Source organism: Gadus morhua, chromosome 1 (assembly GCF_902167405.1).
Source record: "Gadus morhua chromosome 1, gadMor3.0, whole genome shotgun sequence".
Classification (NCBI taxonomy): domain Eukaryota; kingdom Metazoa; phylum Chordata; class Actinopteri; order Gadiformes; family Gadidae; genus Gadus; species Gadus morhua.
The window spans coordinates 19,026,534-19,044,608 of NC_044048.1; the positions used below are offsets into that span (position 1 = coordinate 19,026,534).

The window sequence follows — 18,075 nt, forward strand, 5'->3', positions numbered from 1 at the left end:
GGTGGGGGTCGTAGCCGGTTGTAGCTCGTCTCACATAATAACCACCGCGGCTTGAAGGCGTGGTGAGCTCGGATGAACACAAGGCAGGCGTGCACTGTTCGTACGAGAGGACGACGTGGGCAGGTACCCACACCGGCTTCTTCCACCTCAGTGGGGAAAAATGGGAATGAAAATGCCGGGCAAAGATTAAGACAAATCGAATGGGTTGATATGCGGGGAAAAGCAGTATTTCATCAGCCAACACTTTAACTGGAATTAAAGCGTCAGTTAAGGTAAGGATGCGGCATCGCACTATGAATGGGAGACAAAGTAGAGGAGTCACACAGCCTGCATGATGCGAAAAGGAGATGGTCATTCATGATTACCGAGCCTTCACGCCTTTGCTTTGGATTATGTCTGACATGGTCGTCGAGCGATCCTCGAATATCTCCCGAGGAAAGTCTAAATCTTCGGTTTTGGATTCAGACCAGGGCTGAATGGCAGCCGGCATAGAGCAGGTGGAATACACCCACATGTACTACAGTAGTAGCCCGGAGATGCAGATATTCATTGTTCTCCATGGTCAGTGGCAACTGCACTGGAGATGGCCATATCACACGATCCGTTGCCTGGATGACTAAATTACACTGTTGAGGTTTATAGGATATAGTACAAATGCGTATTCGAACAATGACTTAATTTTACAGTCCACCCGAGAGAGGCGTTCAGCGCATCTCGTTAATTGGGCTAGTTTAGATCTTAAAAATAATATACACTATACTATTTAGAAAATATGTAATAACCAGTGAAAATGTAACGTTAATACCATTTATAAATGTATCTTTCAAATGTATGGCATCACACTGTCAAGCTGGGCCTGTGTGGTGGTGAGTGACTCAGACCATGCAGCTCTGTGGCCCCTTGACACCGATGGCTGTTTTTTGTCCAGGATTTTTGTACAGACACAAGAAGAGGACAATAGTCATTAGGCCATAAGTACTTTTTCTGCCTAGTCCCCCCCTCCTATGCTAACATTGGCATGTGTTGGATACACAATAAATAAGGGACTCAGAGAACTCAGCGGGCCAGGGCAGCCTCTTCTGTTATCTATCTGACAATTAATTTGCGTTTCTTGATGTATTTAATGCGATAGGGATACAAGGTAAAAAGCAATGGTTCTTTCCAATTGAGTGCTCCAACCTGAGACTGTAATTTGGCCAGGATATCCTGTGGAGATCAGTCAGTGATGAACGCCACAGCACTCTGTTGAGATATCTAGAGCTTTGAATCCTTTAGGTTCAGGTAATTTCCTTACTTATAATTCATCATAAACATCAAAACATGTTTGAGTTGAAGTCCAGCTTACTGTAAGGATACACAACACCAACAGCATAACCTCGGTCTCAGCGATGGATCCTGTTTTGAACATATATTTCTGACATAGCACATACATTCTTTACACCAACATGGCAGGTATATCTCTTGTACACTTTAAACAGTGCACGCTAAACAAACCTGACAAAGTCCAAGGATCATCACATTTGTGGAGAGGAGGGCAGCCACAAAGTTAATTGAAGGGTTTGTGTTAAAAGATATCTATCCATTACGTAAACTCAAAAAATCAGTAGTTGTGTGTGTTGTCATTGCAGACTGTGATAGGATTATGGCAGTCCACTAGCGTGCTCGTTGTAACAACAGGCTGTCACTCAGAGGCATGTAGCCTTCCTTCCTGTTACCATCCTGGTCTCAGCAGCATCGCTCCCTGCAGAGGCCCATTAGGAGCGATGGCCAAGGAGTGGATGGCCTTGTGAAGCCCAGAGCAAAGGGGCAAGGCAACTAGTGGCAGCGGCCAGGCTCGTTCCAGACCAATCAACCGCAGAGCGTGCTGTTTGCTTTAGCAACAACCCAGACACAACGCACTGTAAATGAGATGCTCGCGGAGACATTAGAGGGCTTTGGAAGACAGCCAGTGGCCCAGTTGGTCGTATTGACCTGGTAATTGGCAAGTGTTCAGTACTTTGCTACGTGGTGCCTGGGACGTGAATGTGTGAAGAAGTCGTTTTATGATTTTGTTAAATGACAGCTGGTGATGTACTTAAATGTGATATTGAAGTTTACAAAATAAAATGTTTTCTCATTTGAGGTTGAAGCCTTTGTAAACATCGACATCTGAGTTCTGTATTTGTCTTCTTCTTCAAGTCAATAAAGGACATTGAGCGCACGAGATGTATGTGGAATATGTCCATATTACAATAATGTTGGGTTAACTCCATACATTACACAGTAATAGATGTAATGATATAACGACTACACACCTCAAAATGTTTGACTGTTTGTATTTCAAGAGGAAAAATTGCCTAATCAGGATACATTTTATATAACTTGACATATTCTTATGTCTTCAATCTTATCTATTTCCAGGGCTCTTATTTATATTAAGGTGGACCATGGATGACACTAGGATTCCTACTCTAGCAGATTAGATTACCAGCATTCTTCCTGCTTCCCCTCCATTGTTATGGTAATTCGATGTCCGCTCCTCACGTGTGAAGGCTACTGTTACAGAATGACATCACTGTATTAGCTGTCCTTTACAAGGTGGCCCCGTTAATGAAACAACGAGCTGCATAATGATATTAGCATGCATCACAAATCCCACGCAAAGGAGGAGGCTGCTTGGCTCACAAACGACATTGAATCAGTAAAGCAAAGGAATTGATACATTTTAAATGTTCAAAATCTGGAAATATTTGTTGTGTTTGGCGTTTCCAGGATATTATCAACAGACAGAAGGGCTTTGGTTAGGCGATAAAGGGTGATAGTTTCCATTTAGATCAGTGCCAAAATGAATCCCGCTGAGGAGGTTTCAGATACTGGAGAATGTTTGGCACTGCACAATTAAAGATGGCTATAGAATATGTATCAACCCAATCCTTATCAGATTCTATTGCCATACTATTATTATAATATGAATCCCAGAATTGACTATGTGAGTTTGTACATTCTATGCAAATAGTGACAATATATATTTATATATATTATTTTTTTTTTCATGTGACCATGTCTTAAGATGATCACAACTGGGGGTGAAAGGGCAAAGGTGAGTCCTTCATTTACATCCACTGATGAGGAAATCTCTGGTGACAGACCCCATGGAATATCCCATGGATGGGATGGGCTGTTATTATGTTTTTATGGTATATATGTTTGTTTTGTTTGACAATGTTGACAGCCGGTTTGCAGGTTTAACAGCCAATTCATTGGACAGGGAAATGTTACTCAACTTTAACAACGGGATACAAAAGGAATTCCAATTATTACTCGATTGACCTTTCTGGTCCGGGTTGTACCGTGGCAGTGCGTGTATTTGGACACGGTTGCAATCAGGCCGAGTAGACTTTGGCTAGTATACGAGTCTGCCTCCCATCAATAATGCATGGGAAGAGGAAACTGAGATAAGAAAGGTTGCCAGGACATGACATTTAACCAAAGTGACGTTTTTAACACAGTCAGTCACATCACCCGGACGACAGAGACTTTGTCTAGTCACAACGTTACCGTGGCTTCCAGGTGAAGAACTGGACCTGGAAATGAAGAAAACTTACTTCAATATTCTGACAACAATGTTGAATTAGAACGGGGATTAAATAAACCAATAGTATTCATTTGTTCATATCATTTATTTAGGGATTTTATATTTGTGACGATAATCCGTAATGATCCCTTCTATGCATTTTCTTGCTTTTAAAGATCACATTTGTAGTAACAGTGCCTACATTTGTATGTGTCTGCCAGGGACACCGTAGAGGAAGAGGGACCCCCACACGTGTGTTCAAAGGGTTCATTGTGGGGCCTGTACTGTATCAAGCTGTCGGGACGGTTTTCCCCGGGCGCCTAAATGGGGTCCATGCGCATAACCCACTCCCTGCGGCGAGGGGTCCCCCCACGTTGTCTGTCCGGTCTCTAGAGAGACCATCATAAAGACTGACATTTCTTTCTTCTCTCCCCGCTGCTTTTTATGTCTGTGAATGTTTAATGCGTGTGTTAACCCCCATGGGCCCATGACTGTTCTTTTATGGACGCTGAATGGGCTTAGTTGGGTTGACTAAGCAGCCGTGTCTGCTGAGCATAACACTCAAGACAGGACTCCTACTCATCTTTTCTTCCTTTGTTTTTAAGATAAAAATGATATCCACTCTGGGAATAAGTCACTATTGGTCATGCGTTGCGAGTGTTTACTCAGAAATGTTAATAACCCAGTCACTAATTATATCAATACAAATGTATCCAGGTCTGTTTTCCACATAGTTAAAAATAGCAAAAAGGCACTTCCTGTGGAGATTACCAGATCAAGATGATATATGGTTCAGGTTTCCTCGGCCGCGCCTTATCTCCACACCCGCCCCCTCGATATTGCTTTTAACACTAGTCATTAAAGTAATCCAGGCCTTTCCTTCGCTACCTTATTGCTATTTTTAGATTGCTGTCGTCGGAGGAACGCTAACTATCTGACCCTGAACCCCCGTAGAGACTAAAACAGCGCCAGCTAGTGGCCTGCTCAATCACTGGCTACATGACAGTATATGACTCTATAAATGTAACGCAGCCACTTTGTGACCAAGTAAATATTCAATTTATTTAGAGGGAAGGAATTATTGGTGTACCAACATTTAATAAGAGGAAACTTAATTTATGCAGGAGTTATTCCTGTATTTTTCGCACAACATAATCAGGATGTCATAAAGGATGATTGAGGTCCAAGGCATTATCATTCACCTCTGTTTCCTTTGCTGTCAAGTCTGCAGAGGTTTAGGATGGGTAGTAATTCCCAGTTTGTGAAAGATCGTGTAGGGTCCGGCATAGTCTGCCCTCTCCCGTTCATACAACTATACAACGGTCACTTCGCCCCATTGCTAGGGCCCCTGGCTAAGGGCTCCTGGCAGATCCGATGGCATGGTGCCTCGCCTCTCCATTGCTCTGTGATTTATCAAGCGTCTCTGAAGAGGAGAGGAGAGGACGGTGTGATGCCTGGCCAGGGGTGCGTCTACGCCTGGCCCTCCTATGGAGGGCCCCTTCCCAGTACGGCAGCTGCTCCACTAGCTCCAGGCCCTCAGATGTTGAGACCGGCCCGATTCTGTCACATTTTAAAAGCTGTGTCGGATGTTCCTGGAGCGGTTGGTGAGCTGCATGTGATGTTGACCTGGTTACCCTGGTTCTGTCGTTTTCACCAGCCCGCTCCGTCTCTCAGGTGGAGCTCTGGAACAGAGGGCTTCTAAGCCGGCCACATGTATATCGAGGTGTTTTGAGAAGGTTTTGTGTGTTGGACATTCGTAGCTCTGCTTTGATTAGAGGTTTGCTTAGGCAGCTTAAAAAATGCAGAGTTGTCCCTTGTGTGCTTATGCTTGTTATGTGCATGATCTGTTTATACTTTATATAAAATGGGCTAACTGGTCTGTTGCACTGGGTGGAGGATTGTTTCGTAATATTATGATTAACTTAAGGTAAAATGGTACAGAAAATTGCAGCACCGCAAATCCTTCCTGTGGTTACCATAGTGAAATATCCTTCTCACAATGCGTTCCTTGTCATCAACGATGGCTACAAAAGGCTTCCCATATGAGGTTGTCAAAGTATTATGAAAAAGTCTCCTTTGAAATCAAAAATAGCAATTCACAACCAAATGCCTCCTACAGATTTGTTTCTAACAAATTTAAGGAAACACATTGAAGACGGATTTCAAGAATCCTCCTGCCATTCTCTGCATCATGAGTTGATAAGCCGTCTGCATGTCAGCCTTCTACCTGGCTCTGTGTCTATCTACCTTCCGCTCCGGAAAGAACATTCATTCCATCACAGCTGCTCGTCTGGCAACCAGTTGTCAGATACCAGATAAAGGAGATTATATTTAGCTATTTGCCATGACTTCATAAATCACCTTCTCTCTCTTCTGTTTTCCTGTGTATCTTAACCTTCAGATGACGGAGGGGAGACTGTGCCAGGTGCATCTTCTGGATGACAGGAAGTTAGAGCTGCTGGTTCAGGTAAGCTATCTCCTTAGTGTCAATAACGTGGTGGTGTTGTAATGTGGACCGCATAATTCCGTCAATTTCCTGTTTGCGGTTTCGAGTTGCTCAACACATTTACTGCTTAGTAATTAATTTGAAGTTGTACTCCAAAGTGAATGGTTAACTTAACTACATGCTCGTAATAGGAATGAATGATTTTAATTAACATTTTGTGTATAAAGCCAGCTTTCCCTTCATCCATTCACAAAACCTAAGATTGGTGATCCATAACTAAGTAGCAGCTTTCTATTTATGTAACTAACAATAATTTATGTTTCACAGCCTAAACTACTGTCAAGGGAGCTTCTTGATTTGGTGTCCTCCCATTTCAACCTCAAAGAGAAGGAATACTTTGGACTCACGTTTGTCGACGACAAGTATGTTAAAAGCTACAATATTGATCTTAGAATCCCGGTTTCATTAACACTCAATGTCAGCTGACGGCCTGATGCTGACCTCTTGCAGTGGCCAGTGTAAGTGGCTGCAGATGGACCGCAGAGTCCTGGAGCATGACTTCTCCAAGAAGAGCGGGACCATCTCCCTCAAGTTCCTGGTCAGGTAACTCAACTTTCCCCTTCCTCCTTGCTCTGTTGAGCCCATGCCCTCCAGCAGAGGGCAGCCTTGAGCCTGCACCCGCTCTGGTGTGAATCCAAGCCATACCCTCTTGTTCCCCCCTGCCGTTGTGCATACCCTATATTGGATCATCTCAGTTTTGTCACAAAGAAAAAGCTAATCTCTTTTCCCTCTGTTCACCGCCCTAGGTTTTATGTGGAGAGCATCTCCCAGCTCAAGGACATCATTACTGTGGAGTTATTCTACCTGAACGCCAAATATGCCGTCTACCAGGTTAGTGTTGGACGAAGTGTTTCTCAGACACCCAGAGAGCGAGAGGGAGTGTACTGATGAATCACCTTCTCCATTCTCTCATATCAAATCCATATCCCTAGCCCCAAGCCAGACAATGACTGCAGGGCAGTGTTTTTCTTCTGTTGGTTTGAGACTGTGGGTTTGTACAGCTCTGTACAGCTCCAGAGTGTGTACGTTAAGTGGGCATCGGAGGGTAACAGAGTGGCGTTCATATATCCCACGGAACATTAAACACGTTATGATGGGCTGTAATCAATTCCATCGGTTAATCTGATCTCCCACAGGGAATTATCGAGGTGGAGAGCGAGAACGTCTTCAGATTAGCCGCGAGTGCTCTGCAGGTTAGTGCCTTTCATGGCTGTCACACAGACAAAGCATTAACACTCCCCAATGTTGACCATGAGAACACGTAATGAAGCCATGTGTTTTTTCTCCTTGTTGCTAGGAGGCCAAAGGAGACTACACAAGGTAAGGACGTTCAATCTCGTAACTGATGCCCGTTTTTTACTGCTGCAGGATTTTTCTGAATAACAAGCTTTTAGGTGAAGGAAAAATAACATCCAATAATCCATGTGTTTCATCAAAGGGGCAGGGCGGGCTGGCAACAATCAATACCTATGTTGTGTGTCGATATTTTGGTAATTTACGCTTGACATCAAAGTGCCGGGCTGATTATTTACACCATCCTGCCTAGCGATTCATACCGCACTGATAGAAGCCAGAGGGTAGCAGAGCAGATATGTGATGGAGAGCAGAGCTACGTGGATGTTGAACACAGCGTTCCTTGGGAGACGGCGCTAAGGAGTTTGAGTGGACTACCATGGATTATGTTGCGAGGGCCATCTGTCCCTCACTCACTAGCACTAGAGGGAGATGAATGTTTGTAGTGTGGAGTCTCAGCGTGTGATCAAGTAGGCCAGGCACCCGATGGCTCTGGGGGTACTGGGTACTGAGGGTCCTTGAGGAGGGGGCGGATGCCCGGAGGAGAGGCCTGTGTGGTTGGATCAATCGACCACGCCCAAGACATGAGGGAGGGAAATACCTCCCCCTTTTCTTGCCCCCTGGGGGGGTAGGGTCAGGGAGGTCTCAAAAATACATGGCCTGATAAGCCCTTTGAGATGGTACCCTTGATTAAGGGCTATACAAATACAATTGAATTGAATTGAGGTTTAAGTACATTTTCTATAATTCAAAACGTAGAGACCACCAGAGGCTGCAACCAGCACATCTCGACATGACTACCCATACTTCTACTGTCCTAAGAGTGTTAACATGGGGGTCTTAGCTGGCTGATTCTCATCCACTCTTTGTGCCTTTGTTTCTCAGTGACGAGAACACGAGAGCAGACCTGAAGAAGCTTCCCGTCCTGCCCACCAAAGTGCTGAAAGAACACCCGTCCCTTGCATACTGGTAGGTTTGCAGGGAAGGAACAGAAAGTCAATCTAAATGCAATTGTCAAGTGTGCATGAGGAATTTAACCAGCGCCTGGCCCTTAGCGCTGGGCTATTAATGATGGTGTTGAGGTTAAGAAGTGGCGTGTCTATGTGGCGTTGCAGTGAGGACGGGGTGATCGAGCACTACAAACAGCTGAAGGGACTCTCCAGAGGACAGGCCGTAGTGCGGTGAGTACCGGGGAGTCAATGGCTCCGCTCGCAAGGGCTTGCTTACCACAAGTCATCAGATAAGAGGACGTTATTGCTGCGACAACTTCATGAATCATTCCCCTCTCACTCCTTTTCTCTCTGTCTGTCTTTCTCTGTCTCTCTTCCCTTGTCTGCTGCGTGTGGCACTCATTTTCGCCTACGCTGATGGAAATCAATAATGCACTGGAGGGTGTTGCATGCTTACCGAGTCCCTCTGATTCATGGCAGCGAGGCAGTATCTCTGAGATATTTTTTGTTTGAAAAATCTGTTCAGGTACTTGACGTTGGTGGAATCCCTGCCCACGTACGGCGTCCATTATTATGAAGTGAAGGTGAGTGGTCCTCTGTGCTTGTTCAGGGGAATTTGATAGTTATTGCAGCAGGAAACAATTCAATAAATTGTTATGTTGCCTTCCAGGACAAGCAAGGAATGCCATGGTGGCTTGGAATCAGCTACAAAGGAATTGGGCAATATGATTTGCAGGATAAATTAAAACCAAGAAAGGTAATTCAAATGACTTCTACATTGTTGCGTCTCAAGTGTGCTATATAGTGCTATAATAAAGGCGTACTTATTCCTTAATAAGTACATCTGACCTCATTTGAGACAGTGCAACGCACTATTGATCAGAGCAAGAGTAGAGATGGACGCGGCACACACAGCATTATGATTCACCAGCGCTGTGATACATTCGTCATTCCTTCCACACGGCAGGGGTAGGGATGGGCTTCACAACGCATCTGGGTCAGACTAGGCCAGACATGAATCCCCGGAAAAACAATGTTCCCGTGCACGGCACGTCCTCCTCAGAGCGATCAGCATGACGTGTGACAGCAGGACGTCCTGTAATGATTATTGGGCCGATTCCCCCTATCCTGCCCTCACTCTGGAGCCCATCTGGGGCTGGACGGACATGGTTGAACACTGGGTCCCACGTGCTTCAGAAACACACACATAGGAGGAGGGGTGGACCTGCTCGTCTTGTTTCCATGTGTGTTGTCATATCATGTGTGGACACAGAGGAGTGACACCCTTAACACCATGTGATTGATCCCACAGCAACGTGGCTGGTGAAAAGAGTACACATGTAGGAACCAATAGGCTCTGTTTTAGCATGTGAGGATTTAACGCACAATCGCCATCAGGCGCGATGACGTCATCTCTAACCCGAAGCACACAGTACATCCTCCTTTCAGTGTGGTCTGCTGGTCTTGTGCAAGACTTGTTCCTTGAGCAACAGCTTGTTGTGGAGGACATGCGCGCGGCGGGGGGGGGGGGGGGGGGGACTGGTGATGTCAATTGGATGGGGAGGCAGGATATGGGTGTTGCCTAACTGGGGAGAATACCTGAGTAGACAAGTTGGGAGCTGATCGAGAAGGACAGGGCACACGAGTGTAGTTAGTTTTATCAGAGCGCTCTGCAGAGAGGGATTACCAGTCAGCGCGGCCCAGAGACCCTCTCCTCCTGACGTCCGCCGGTAAGGCCGAGAGCTCACCGTTCTTCCGTCTCCATGTTGACCGTCACCATGGAGACAAAAGAAGTTCACTTTTGAGAGGAAAGTTCATTTTGATGTTGGATGTTTTGCGATGTGTGTTTATGTGTACTGTGTAGGCGGTGCCAAATGCTAGATTTCCAGTGTTCATAAAAGTGACATTTGGCAGAGAGAAACGATTGACAGGGCCGCCTTGTTTCAATGTGCCTTCATCTCCTCCACCATTAATCCATCAGGTCTATGTGATTGTCTCAGCACGTCGGCGATATAACGCTTGTGTGAAAAGGATTGCCTGAGGCGTAATGGCGTCTCCCCATGAAACCACATATTACCGCTGTGCTGTTTGCCTGCTCGCTGCTTGGCAGCGTGTCAGTTCATCGGGGGTTTATACCTTTCCCTTTGCCGACCTCGACCAGACACGAACATGAGTCACTGGCTAAAATAGCTGGTGCGTATATATCTCCGCCACTGAGCACCTGGGCAGATAGCAGCAGGAGGAGGAGGGGATGGAAAGACTGCTTCATATTTTGATGAGTCCTGAAATGTCTGCTTGTGGGATTTGAGTCTGTTCAACAACAACACCTGGATTATTACAGACATGGCGGTAGAGGGCTGGGGGCTGCAGGCTGTAATAAGGCAGCCAGCCTGTAACTCATACTGTCTGGTGTTATGTCATTCAAAACAAGCTAAACAAATGAAGAGTGGTACTTGTGGTACTGGTGTCTGTTTGACGGCATACTTGAGTCGATATTGCTGATATTTTAGGAATATGATATGGAGATTTAGCAGGAAATCCACAGTGTAATCCAGTTGTAATCGTATGTAACAGTAATCTGAAAGAGCCCATAAAGTGTTGTGTCTAAAGTTCGGTCTTTATAGAAAACCAATGAATGCCCTAATCAAACTTAATATTGTTATTCGTCCTACACCTCTACCCAGCTTTACCAGTGGAAGCAGCTGGAAAACCTTTATTTCCGGGAAAAGAAATTTGCCGTAGAGGTCAACGACCCACACCGGTGAGCGCAGTGAAGCATTGAGCTGAAGTGGCCCTTTAAAGCATTTTGCTGTGTATATAGCAAGCGTTTCACGCCATCAGCATGTTGAACGTTTATGCTCACGTATTCATCACTTTCACTTTGAATATTAACGCCCGTTTAATGGAGCCTGTTTTGGGAATGTCTCTTGTGCGAGCAGGAGAGCGGTGACTAAGCGTACCTTCGGGCAGACCGGGCTGCTCATCCACACATGGTACGCCAGCCATTCTCTGATCAAGACCATTTGGGTGATGGCCATTAGCCAACATCAGTTCTACTTGGATAGAAAGCAGAGCAAAGTGAGTATCAGTGATTTTTGTTTCCAGTAAGATTATGGATTGCGTGATTACGTGTCCGCAAAGCTAATTCTCTCACGGTGGATTCTTCATGTCTTCAGGGTAAGATAGGCTCTGCGAAGAGTTTGGAGGAAATCGCTATGGATCTCACCGAGCAAGGAGGGTCGAAGATAAGCAGATTAGGAGACACAGGGCTGAAGAATAATCACATAATGGCTAGCAATGGCAGCCTGGTGTCTACTGGTAGGGCTTCCTCATGCTCTTATTCACCACATCACACCTCCTTTTATATAACAATGACAAAGAAATAGCTATTTTGAGCAACTTAATGAGCACAAAAATGTACTACATGTAATACAATCGCTCATGTGAATATTAACCTGATATGTAAAGGAGTTCATGAATATGAAAAGACTGCAATGAACATATGTATTTGATTTAATGATAACCACCAACACCACCGACAGACTCTCATTACTTTGGCTCATTACAATGATCAGAAAGGTCAAACTATGACATAATGGTGACAGGTTCGGCCGACTCGGAGGCCAGCGAGGAGCAGAAGCGGGAGAAGATCTCCGAGCTGAGGAAGAAGGAGCAGGAGATCCAGGAGGTGCTGGCCAAGAAGACCAAGGAGCTGAGGAAGATCTGTCTGAGGGAGGCGGTGAGGAGACACACGCTGTGCTGCCCCTTCTGTTCTCGGGATGCCAGGAATAGCTGGCAGGCCTTCAGAGCACCAGCACACGCTGGTGCTAATACCTTCCTCCATGCTGTCCCATTCCGTCAAACCATTATTTTAGACCATTGTTTAGTTTTTGTCCGCTCTGCTTCTTCTCAGCAGAGTACAATCGGGGTTGATTATTGATTGTATCTCTTGTTGTTGCTGCTTGCGATCTCAGGAGCTCACGGGCAAGCTGCCAAAAGAGTACCCCCTGTCCGCCGGCGAGAGACCGCCGCAGATCAGACGCCGCGTCGGCACCACGTTCAAGTTGGATGACCTCTTCCCCTATAACGAGGTTTGTCACAAGGAGGATCACGTCATGCGGGAAGTCTGCCACATCGACCCATTTCCCATCAAATGAAGTTCCTCATTCAACCGTTTCATAATGACCTCGGCTTCTCCATCAAAACCAGATGAAACAACATGTATTTTTGGCGACAAATCAATTTCATGACATCCGTAGCGTGTTTGACCCCCTGTCCCCCTCTTCCCGCTCTCTGGGTGACCCCCAACAGGACCCATATCTGAGGAACCTGGAGAGCCGCTTCGCCCTGCAGCGGAAGATCGTGGAGGCGGCCAAGAAGCTGGCCAACGAGGCGGAGCTGTGCAAGACGGTGAAGAAGAAGCGGAGGAGGAACTGTCTGGACGCCATGCACAAACTCCAGCAGGTGGAGGACGAGATGAACCAGTACAGGATCAAGAAGGGGAAGAAGCCCACGCAGAGAGCCTCGCTCATCATCGCGGGTGAGACACCGTCGTTTCGTTCATTTCAGCATGTTGCTGTCCTTGTGCTCAAATCAGCTTTGTTTCACAGTGATGGGGGAAATCTGCTTGATTTCCTATTCATTGTGAAATCCGATTAATTACATTTTTCATGTTAAAATCAGGTTTCTTACATTGATGGTCAAGTGAACTACATTTAGTTTTTCATGCTTCAACCTGCTTAAATTGATAATCATGGTAAAATCAACTTTATTTTGCTTTCGTTGTAATTGATTTAGATTTAGTCATTTAGATTTAGATTGATTCTAATTTTGTAAACTACTGAACTACTTACTAAGTAACTAATGTCCCTGATGTCCCCAGATGAGCTGGTGCGCTCGGACTGCAGCTCCCTCTCCAGCCTGCCACTGGACGACGGTGAGTAAGGCATCCGCTGGACCCAATGAGTCACGGCGCAAACGTCTCCTCACTGATCCCACGCATCTTGACACTCATGTGTCCCCCCCCTGACGGCCTCCCTCTAACCCCGTGTATGCCGGCGTGTCGTCCCCCCCCCCCCCCCCCCAGATGACTCAGACAGCTCCAGCCAGAGGCCCCGGTCCCGCTCGGTGCAGGGCTCCCCTCAGCTCAGCCCCATGCGCTCTCTGGGGGCCGAGTACGAGGCGGACAGACAGGCGTCCTCAAACCACCACCAGAAGAACCTCAGCAGGTAGGCGTCGCAGCCCCCCCCTGCCCCCCCCTGCCAGCGCTCCTCCCTCAGCCGCGCCCGCCCCGGGGCTCACATCGGAGAGAAACCCGTCCTGCAGCTTTTATCGCCCGCTGCCTTCACGAAGCGGAGCGTCCCGCTGGCGTTCACCCGCAGCCGCGTGATGTTTGCAGTGACATGTTTGCACAAGTTATTTTTCTTTCCTTTGGGCCGGATCGCTGCCTGCATCTTCTTCACACACGGCTTTTTTTGCAGGCTAGCCTACGAAGGCCAGGAGCCTTCCCAGCACTACCAGGGTCCGAGGGAGGTCTCCTCCAGTGGCAGCAGCCCCTACAAAACCCTCCCCAGGCCTGCCAAAGACCCACGTAGCATGCCGCCCACCCCTGTCATGACCCGCAATGCCTACAGCAGCAGTCAGCTCAGGTGGGATTCTTCCCCTGAACCTCCGATGCTCTGAACCTCGCTGCTGCCGTGGAATACCCTCTCTCTCTCTCTCTCCCTCTCTCTCTCTCTCTCTCTCTCTCTCTCTCTCTCTCTCTCTCTCTCCCCCTCTCTCTCTCTCTCTCTCTCTCTCTCTCTCTCTCCGACAAGCCCAGCGGTGGGGCTAGTCCGACGTTTAGGAAAGTTCTGCCAGATTCAGGATCCAAAAGTCCTGCCAAGTGGTTTCGCTGCTCTGAGCCAGCTGACCTCAATTACGTGTTGCATACTTCCACTGATTAGCACATGTAGGTGGGCCGCCCAGAAACGCTTGTGGGAGGCCTTTCACTTTCTACTATAACCCCACCCTTACTAATACACCTCCCTCTCTCCCAAATCGGTCTCCTTTTTTATTTTACTAACCAACTGTCTACCTTAGTTGAGGCATCGACTAACGCCCGTGTGTGCGATGTGCAGGACGGGCGGCTCCACCCAGAGCTTCAGGCACCGCAGCGGCAGCCTGGAGTCCCAGCCGCGGCCCCGCAAGGACCCGGAGACGGAGAAGCCCGTGTTCACACTTTCGCCGGCGCACCGCAGCTCCAGCACGGAGGCCCTGGAGGACTGCTCCTCCTACGCCAGCCAGTCCAGCCTGGACTACTGCGCCACCACCGCCGCCCCCCACTACTGCACCCTGGACTCCCGCCGCACCCCCCAGCTGCACCGGCTGCACCGGCGGGTGGAGGTGTACGGCAACAGCGGCAGCATGCCCAACCTGGTGCCGCTCCACTCGGGCGGCGGCGGCGGCGGCGGCGGCTACGGGTACGAGTCCCCGGCGCACTACGCGCCCGACGCCTTCTACGGGGCCGGGTACCCGGGCGCCGACGCCGAGCCCTACTCCAACGGGGCCTACGTGTACGAGAGCGACGTGGAGGGCCACTACAACGTCAACCCCTCCTACCAGGTCAACGGCTACCACGGCCACGAGAGGTACCGCCACTACAGCGACCGCAGCGACAACCTGTCCCAGAACCCGTACGCCACCATGAGGCCCCCGCGCAGCCGCACGGGGCCCCGCAACGAGCTGCTGGCCAAGAGCATGCAGAAGGCCCTGGTGGCGGAGCACCTGAGGGGCTGGTTCCACCGCAGCGGGGCCCAGAAGGAGCCCGGCCGGGGGCCCTTCGACTACGACACGGGCTCCCAGCTCAGCCTGGGCTACCAGACCCTGCCGGCCCCCTTCAGCCACTCCAGCCGCACCAACTCCTACTCCTCTGGTGAGGACTGTGCAGGGCCTGGGGAATGGTCGAAACGCGCCATGGCTTAGGAAAACATATCATTAACATAGCATAGCATAACATTACATTAAGAAAGCATAACATGGGATACCATGATATGTATAGGCCCTGTATAATGATCACGTCGCAAAACACGCCATGGCATAGCAGAACATAACATTAACATGAACTAGCATAACATTGCATTACCAAAGCACAACATGGACAAACATGACATTTGTATGGCATAACATAACACTAGCATAAGGTAACATAACATAGCATCAAATGGCGTAGCATTACAAAGCATGGCCTGACATAACCAAGCACAGCACGACAACAACAACAACAACAACAGCACATAGTTTGTTCTCGCTCCCTGTACCGTAAAAACACATCGCCATGGTGATCCGTAGGTCTTGTTTAACTATAACGACCTGTTTGGCAAGAAGCTATGAGCCAATAGCTGGCACTGGAGATGACTGTGTTTTGAACAAACAACAACCAGAGCGCGTAGCTCGCGGCGTCTCGTGACCCTGTGGCTCTGCTTGCCCTGCAGTCTCCTCGGCGACTAGCACGGGGGCCTGGCGCAACCACCTGGCGGTGGGCCTGACGGACTACGACTCCGCCGACCGGGCGCAGTACCAGCAGCAGCCAGCGGGGGCGGCTCCCGGCGCCGCCAACAGCCGCAGCCCCACACACAGCAGGTGAGGCCCTCGTGTAGCGCAGGCACTCCCGGGGACTCTCTCTCCCCCGCTGAGAGATGGGGGGGGACACACGTCAGTGGAGGTCATGAGTCATGGTGTGGTTAATTGGGAAAGGAAGGCACAAGTGAGTCATGGCCGGTCGATACTGGTCGTCACCACACCAATAGTGAAGGGACGGGTTCTTTTGGATTGCTTAACGAATTTCCATGGTGATGCATAGTGGTATCACGAGTGAAGCTCTTTGGTAATTAGTTTCCAAAAACGCTCCTGCTGCCAAGCCCTCTCGCTCCTCTTTTCTGACTTCTCTTTTTTTCCGCTATGTTCCTCTATGGATTGAGAAGAAAACATCAGTTATGCTACTATAAAGCAAAAAGAACAGGCCGATTGATAATATTTTCCCCTGTGTTGCCTAGAAACTGTTTTGTCTTTGTGCCTGCCTGGCTATGTTTTCCTTTCCACGCGCTGGTAGATGAAAACATAACAAGGCCTCCAGCCCTCTACACTCAGACGCTAATAACCTGCCCTGCTATGTCTCCCTGCCTCTTTCTCTCCTTGCGTGCTGCCGCTCCTCCCTGACCTTTGCCTCGACACCCTGCGTGTGCAGATGTTCCCCTGAAAGCAAGGTGTCAAAGTCTGACACAGTGTCCGACCAATCAGAGCCGGCCACCCCGGCGGCTGCCGCTGGCCCCGCTAGCTCAGAGCAGCAGCGCCTCGATGGCGGTGTGGCTTAATGGTGAGGTCGGCCGCTCCTAGGCCCCGCCCCCCCTCCATCTCAGAGCACCTCCACCGTCATCATTACCCTGTGGTTGTCTCGACGTTCTGCATCCCCGCCGGTCCCCCTGTCCCCAATCCAATGAACCTTCATTCTTTCCTTCTCTGATTTGTCGCCGTCCATCCGCTTGCGGGAGCAATTTACTTTCGGTTGTTTGTGTGTTTGTGTTTGTTGTTTTCTTTCTTTTGCCTTGTGCTGAAAATATGTTTACCGCTCATTTTGTTCAGCTGGTAAGCAGCGTAGAAAAGCCAAGGACCTACTTTGTTATACTTATCATTAGATACTTATTCATTGCTATAAATCCATTCATGTTTTAAATATTTAAGGGTTTGAATTTGAGTCGGCAATCACAACATATTGGCCATCGTCATTGTGTTTGTTTTATATTGCTATCTATTAATATTCTATTGTATATTTCCATAATATCAGAGTGCAATATCACTTAGTGCTGTATATACCGTATAAATTCCATTGGACTACTTCACATAATTATCTTCTCTCCATTTTCAAACCTCAGGAATGGATGTCTTTTGGGCCAGTAAGACAGATTTCAGCCAATTGAGAGACTCAACTCCTTCTTCTTCTTCTTCTTCTTCCAGGCATCAATTGGGTGGAAGCTACATGAGCCTCAGCTGAAGATAGAACCAAACAGTGGCACAAGTAATCCCCCCCCCCCCCCCCCCCCCCCCCCCCCCCCCCGCCCCCTGTGACTGGTGAGCACTTAAAGGGGAAGTCTAAGCTAAGTGTATTTAATGGTCGGAGGAACACCCCTCCGGCTGCCATAGCCCCAACGTTGTGTCCGCGTCTCATCTGCAAGTACCCACGACTGCTTTATCGTTCCATGACGTCTCCAAACGCATCACTGACACTTTCTGAACTTTCCCACGTGCCTTGGATTGGAGGAGGAACCCAAGGCGTTGCTCAAGTGTACCGCCATCGACCGCTGTGTCTGTGCGTCTTCAGAGTAACACCCCTTGCCCACTGCATCCGTCCGTTGACGGATCTCATTGACTTTGCATGGGGCGATCCCGAAATTCATTGTGGGTCCGTCCGTTCCGTCGGCTCCGTCTCTTGCGTTCAGAAGTTGAGAAAATGTTAACTTTTCAGGCTGCAACGGATCCGTCAGCCAATCAGATCTTGGCTCCGATAGCAAATACCACTCCCCCATCCGTCAGACACGCCTTCCGTCGTCCGTTGACGGACGGATGCAGTGGGCAAGCTGCGTAAGCTGTGCATCGATGCTTCACGTGCAGTGTTAAGGTGCGGACCTTCAGCCTGACCACTGTACTGACCCAGACGACTGGCGTCTAGCGATGGCTGACGCTACACAAAGCATCCTCATTTCAACGTCATGTCGTTAGAGTGTGATCCATTGAAACAA

The 18,075-nt window shown here is 48.4% G+C and overlaps 1 protein-coding gene across 4 annotated transcripts; it reads left to right on the top strand.

Moving 5' to 3' along the window:
* Nucleotides 1–17,385, top strand: frmd4bb (FERM domain containing 4Bb). Of its 4 annotated transcripts, none has more exons than XM_030354480.1 (23): nucleotides 1–272; nucleotides 5,955–6,020; nucleotides 6,327–6,421; nucleotides 6,510–6,602; nucleotides 6,806–6,890; nucleotides 7,196–7,252; nucleotides 7,357–7,379; nucleotides 8,238–8,321; nucleotides 8,468–8,533; nucleotides 8,829–8,886; nucleotides 8,973–9,059; nucleotides 10,987–11,063; nucleotides 11,242–11,380; nucleotides 11,479–11,620; nucleotides 11,908–12,041; nucleotides 12,277–12,393; nucleotides 12,614–12,842; nucleotides 13,185–13,238; nucleotides 13,389–13,530; nucleotides 13,783–13,950; nucleotides 14,422–15,215; nucleotides 15,775–15,922; nucleotides 16,527–17,284. In XM_030354480.1, the coding sequence occupies exons 2-23, from the start codon at nucleotides 5,955–5,957 to the stop codon at nucleotides 16,651–16,653; spliced, it is 2,985 nt and encodes a 994-aa protein (XP_030210340.1). In that variant the 5' UTR covers nucleotides 1–272; the 3' UTR covers nucleotides 16,654–17,284. The 4 variants fall into 4 exon arrangements, with proteins under 4 accessions (XP_030210340.1, XP_030209511.1, XP_030211074.1 ...); XM_030353651.1 differs by lacking the exon at nucleotides 1–272 and adding an exon at nucleotides 17,294–17,377 and having other exon boundaries at nucleotides 16,527–16,655; XM_030355214.1 differs by lacking the exons at nucleotides 1–272; nucleotides 16,527–17,284 and adding an exon at nucleotides 17,294–17,385.
* The last annotated feature ends 690 nt before the right edge of the window (nucleotides 17,386–18,075 follow it).

Excerpts from the sequence above, each read along its gene's own strand:
- frmd4bb (XM_030354480.1), top strand. The coding sequence starts at position 5,955 with ATGACGGAGGGGAGACTGTGCCAGGTGCATCTTCTGGATGACAGGAAG. Across the intron at positions 8,322-8,467 it reads CACCCGTCCCTTGCATACTG|TGAGGACGGGGTGATCGAGC; the intron begins GTAGGTTTGCAG and ends GTGGCGTTGCAG. Across the intron at positions 12,042-12,276 it reads AGATCTGTCTGAGGGAGGCG|GAGCTCACGGGCAAGCTGCC; the intron begins GTGAGGAGACAC and ends TTGCGATCTCAG.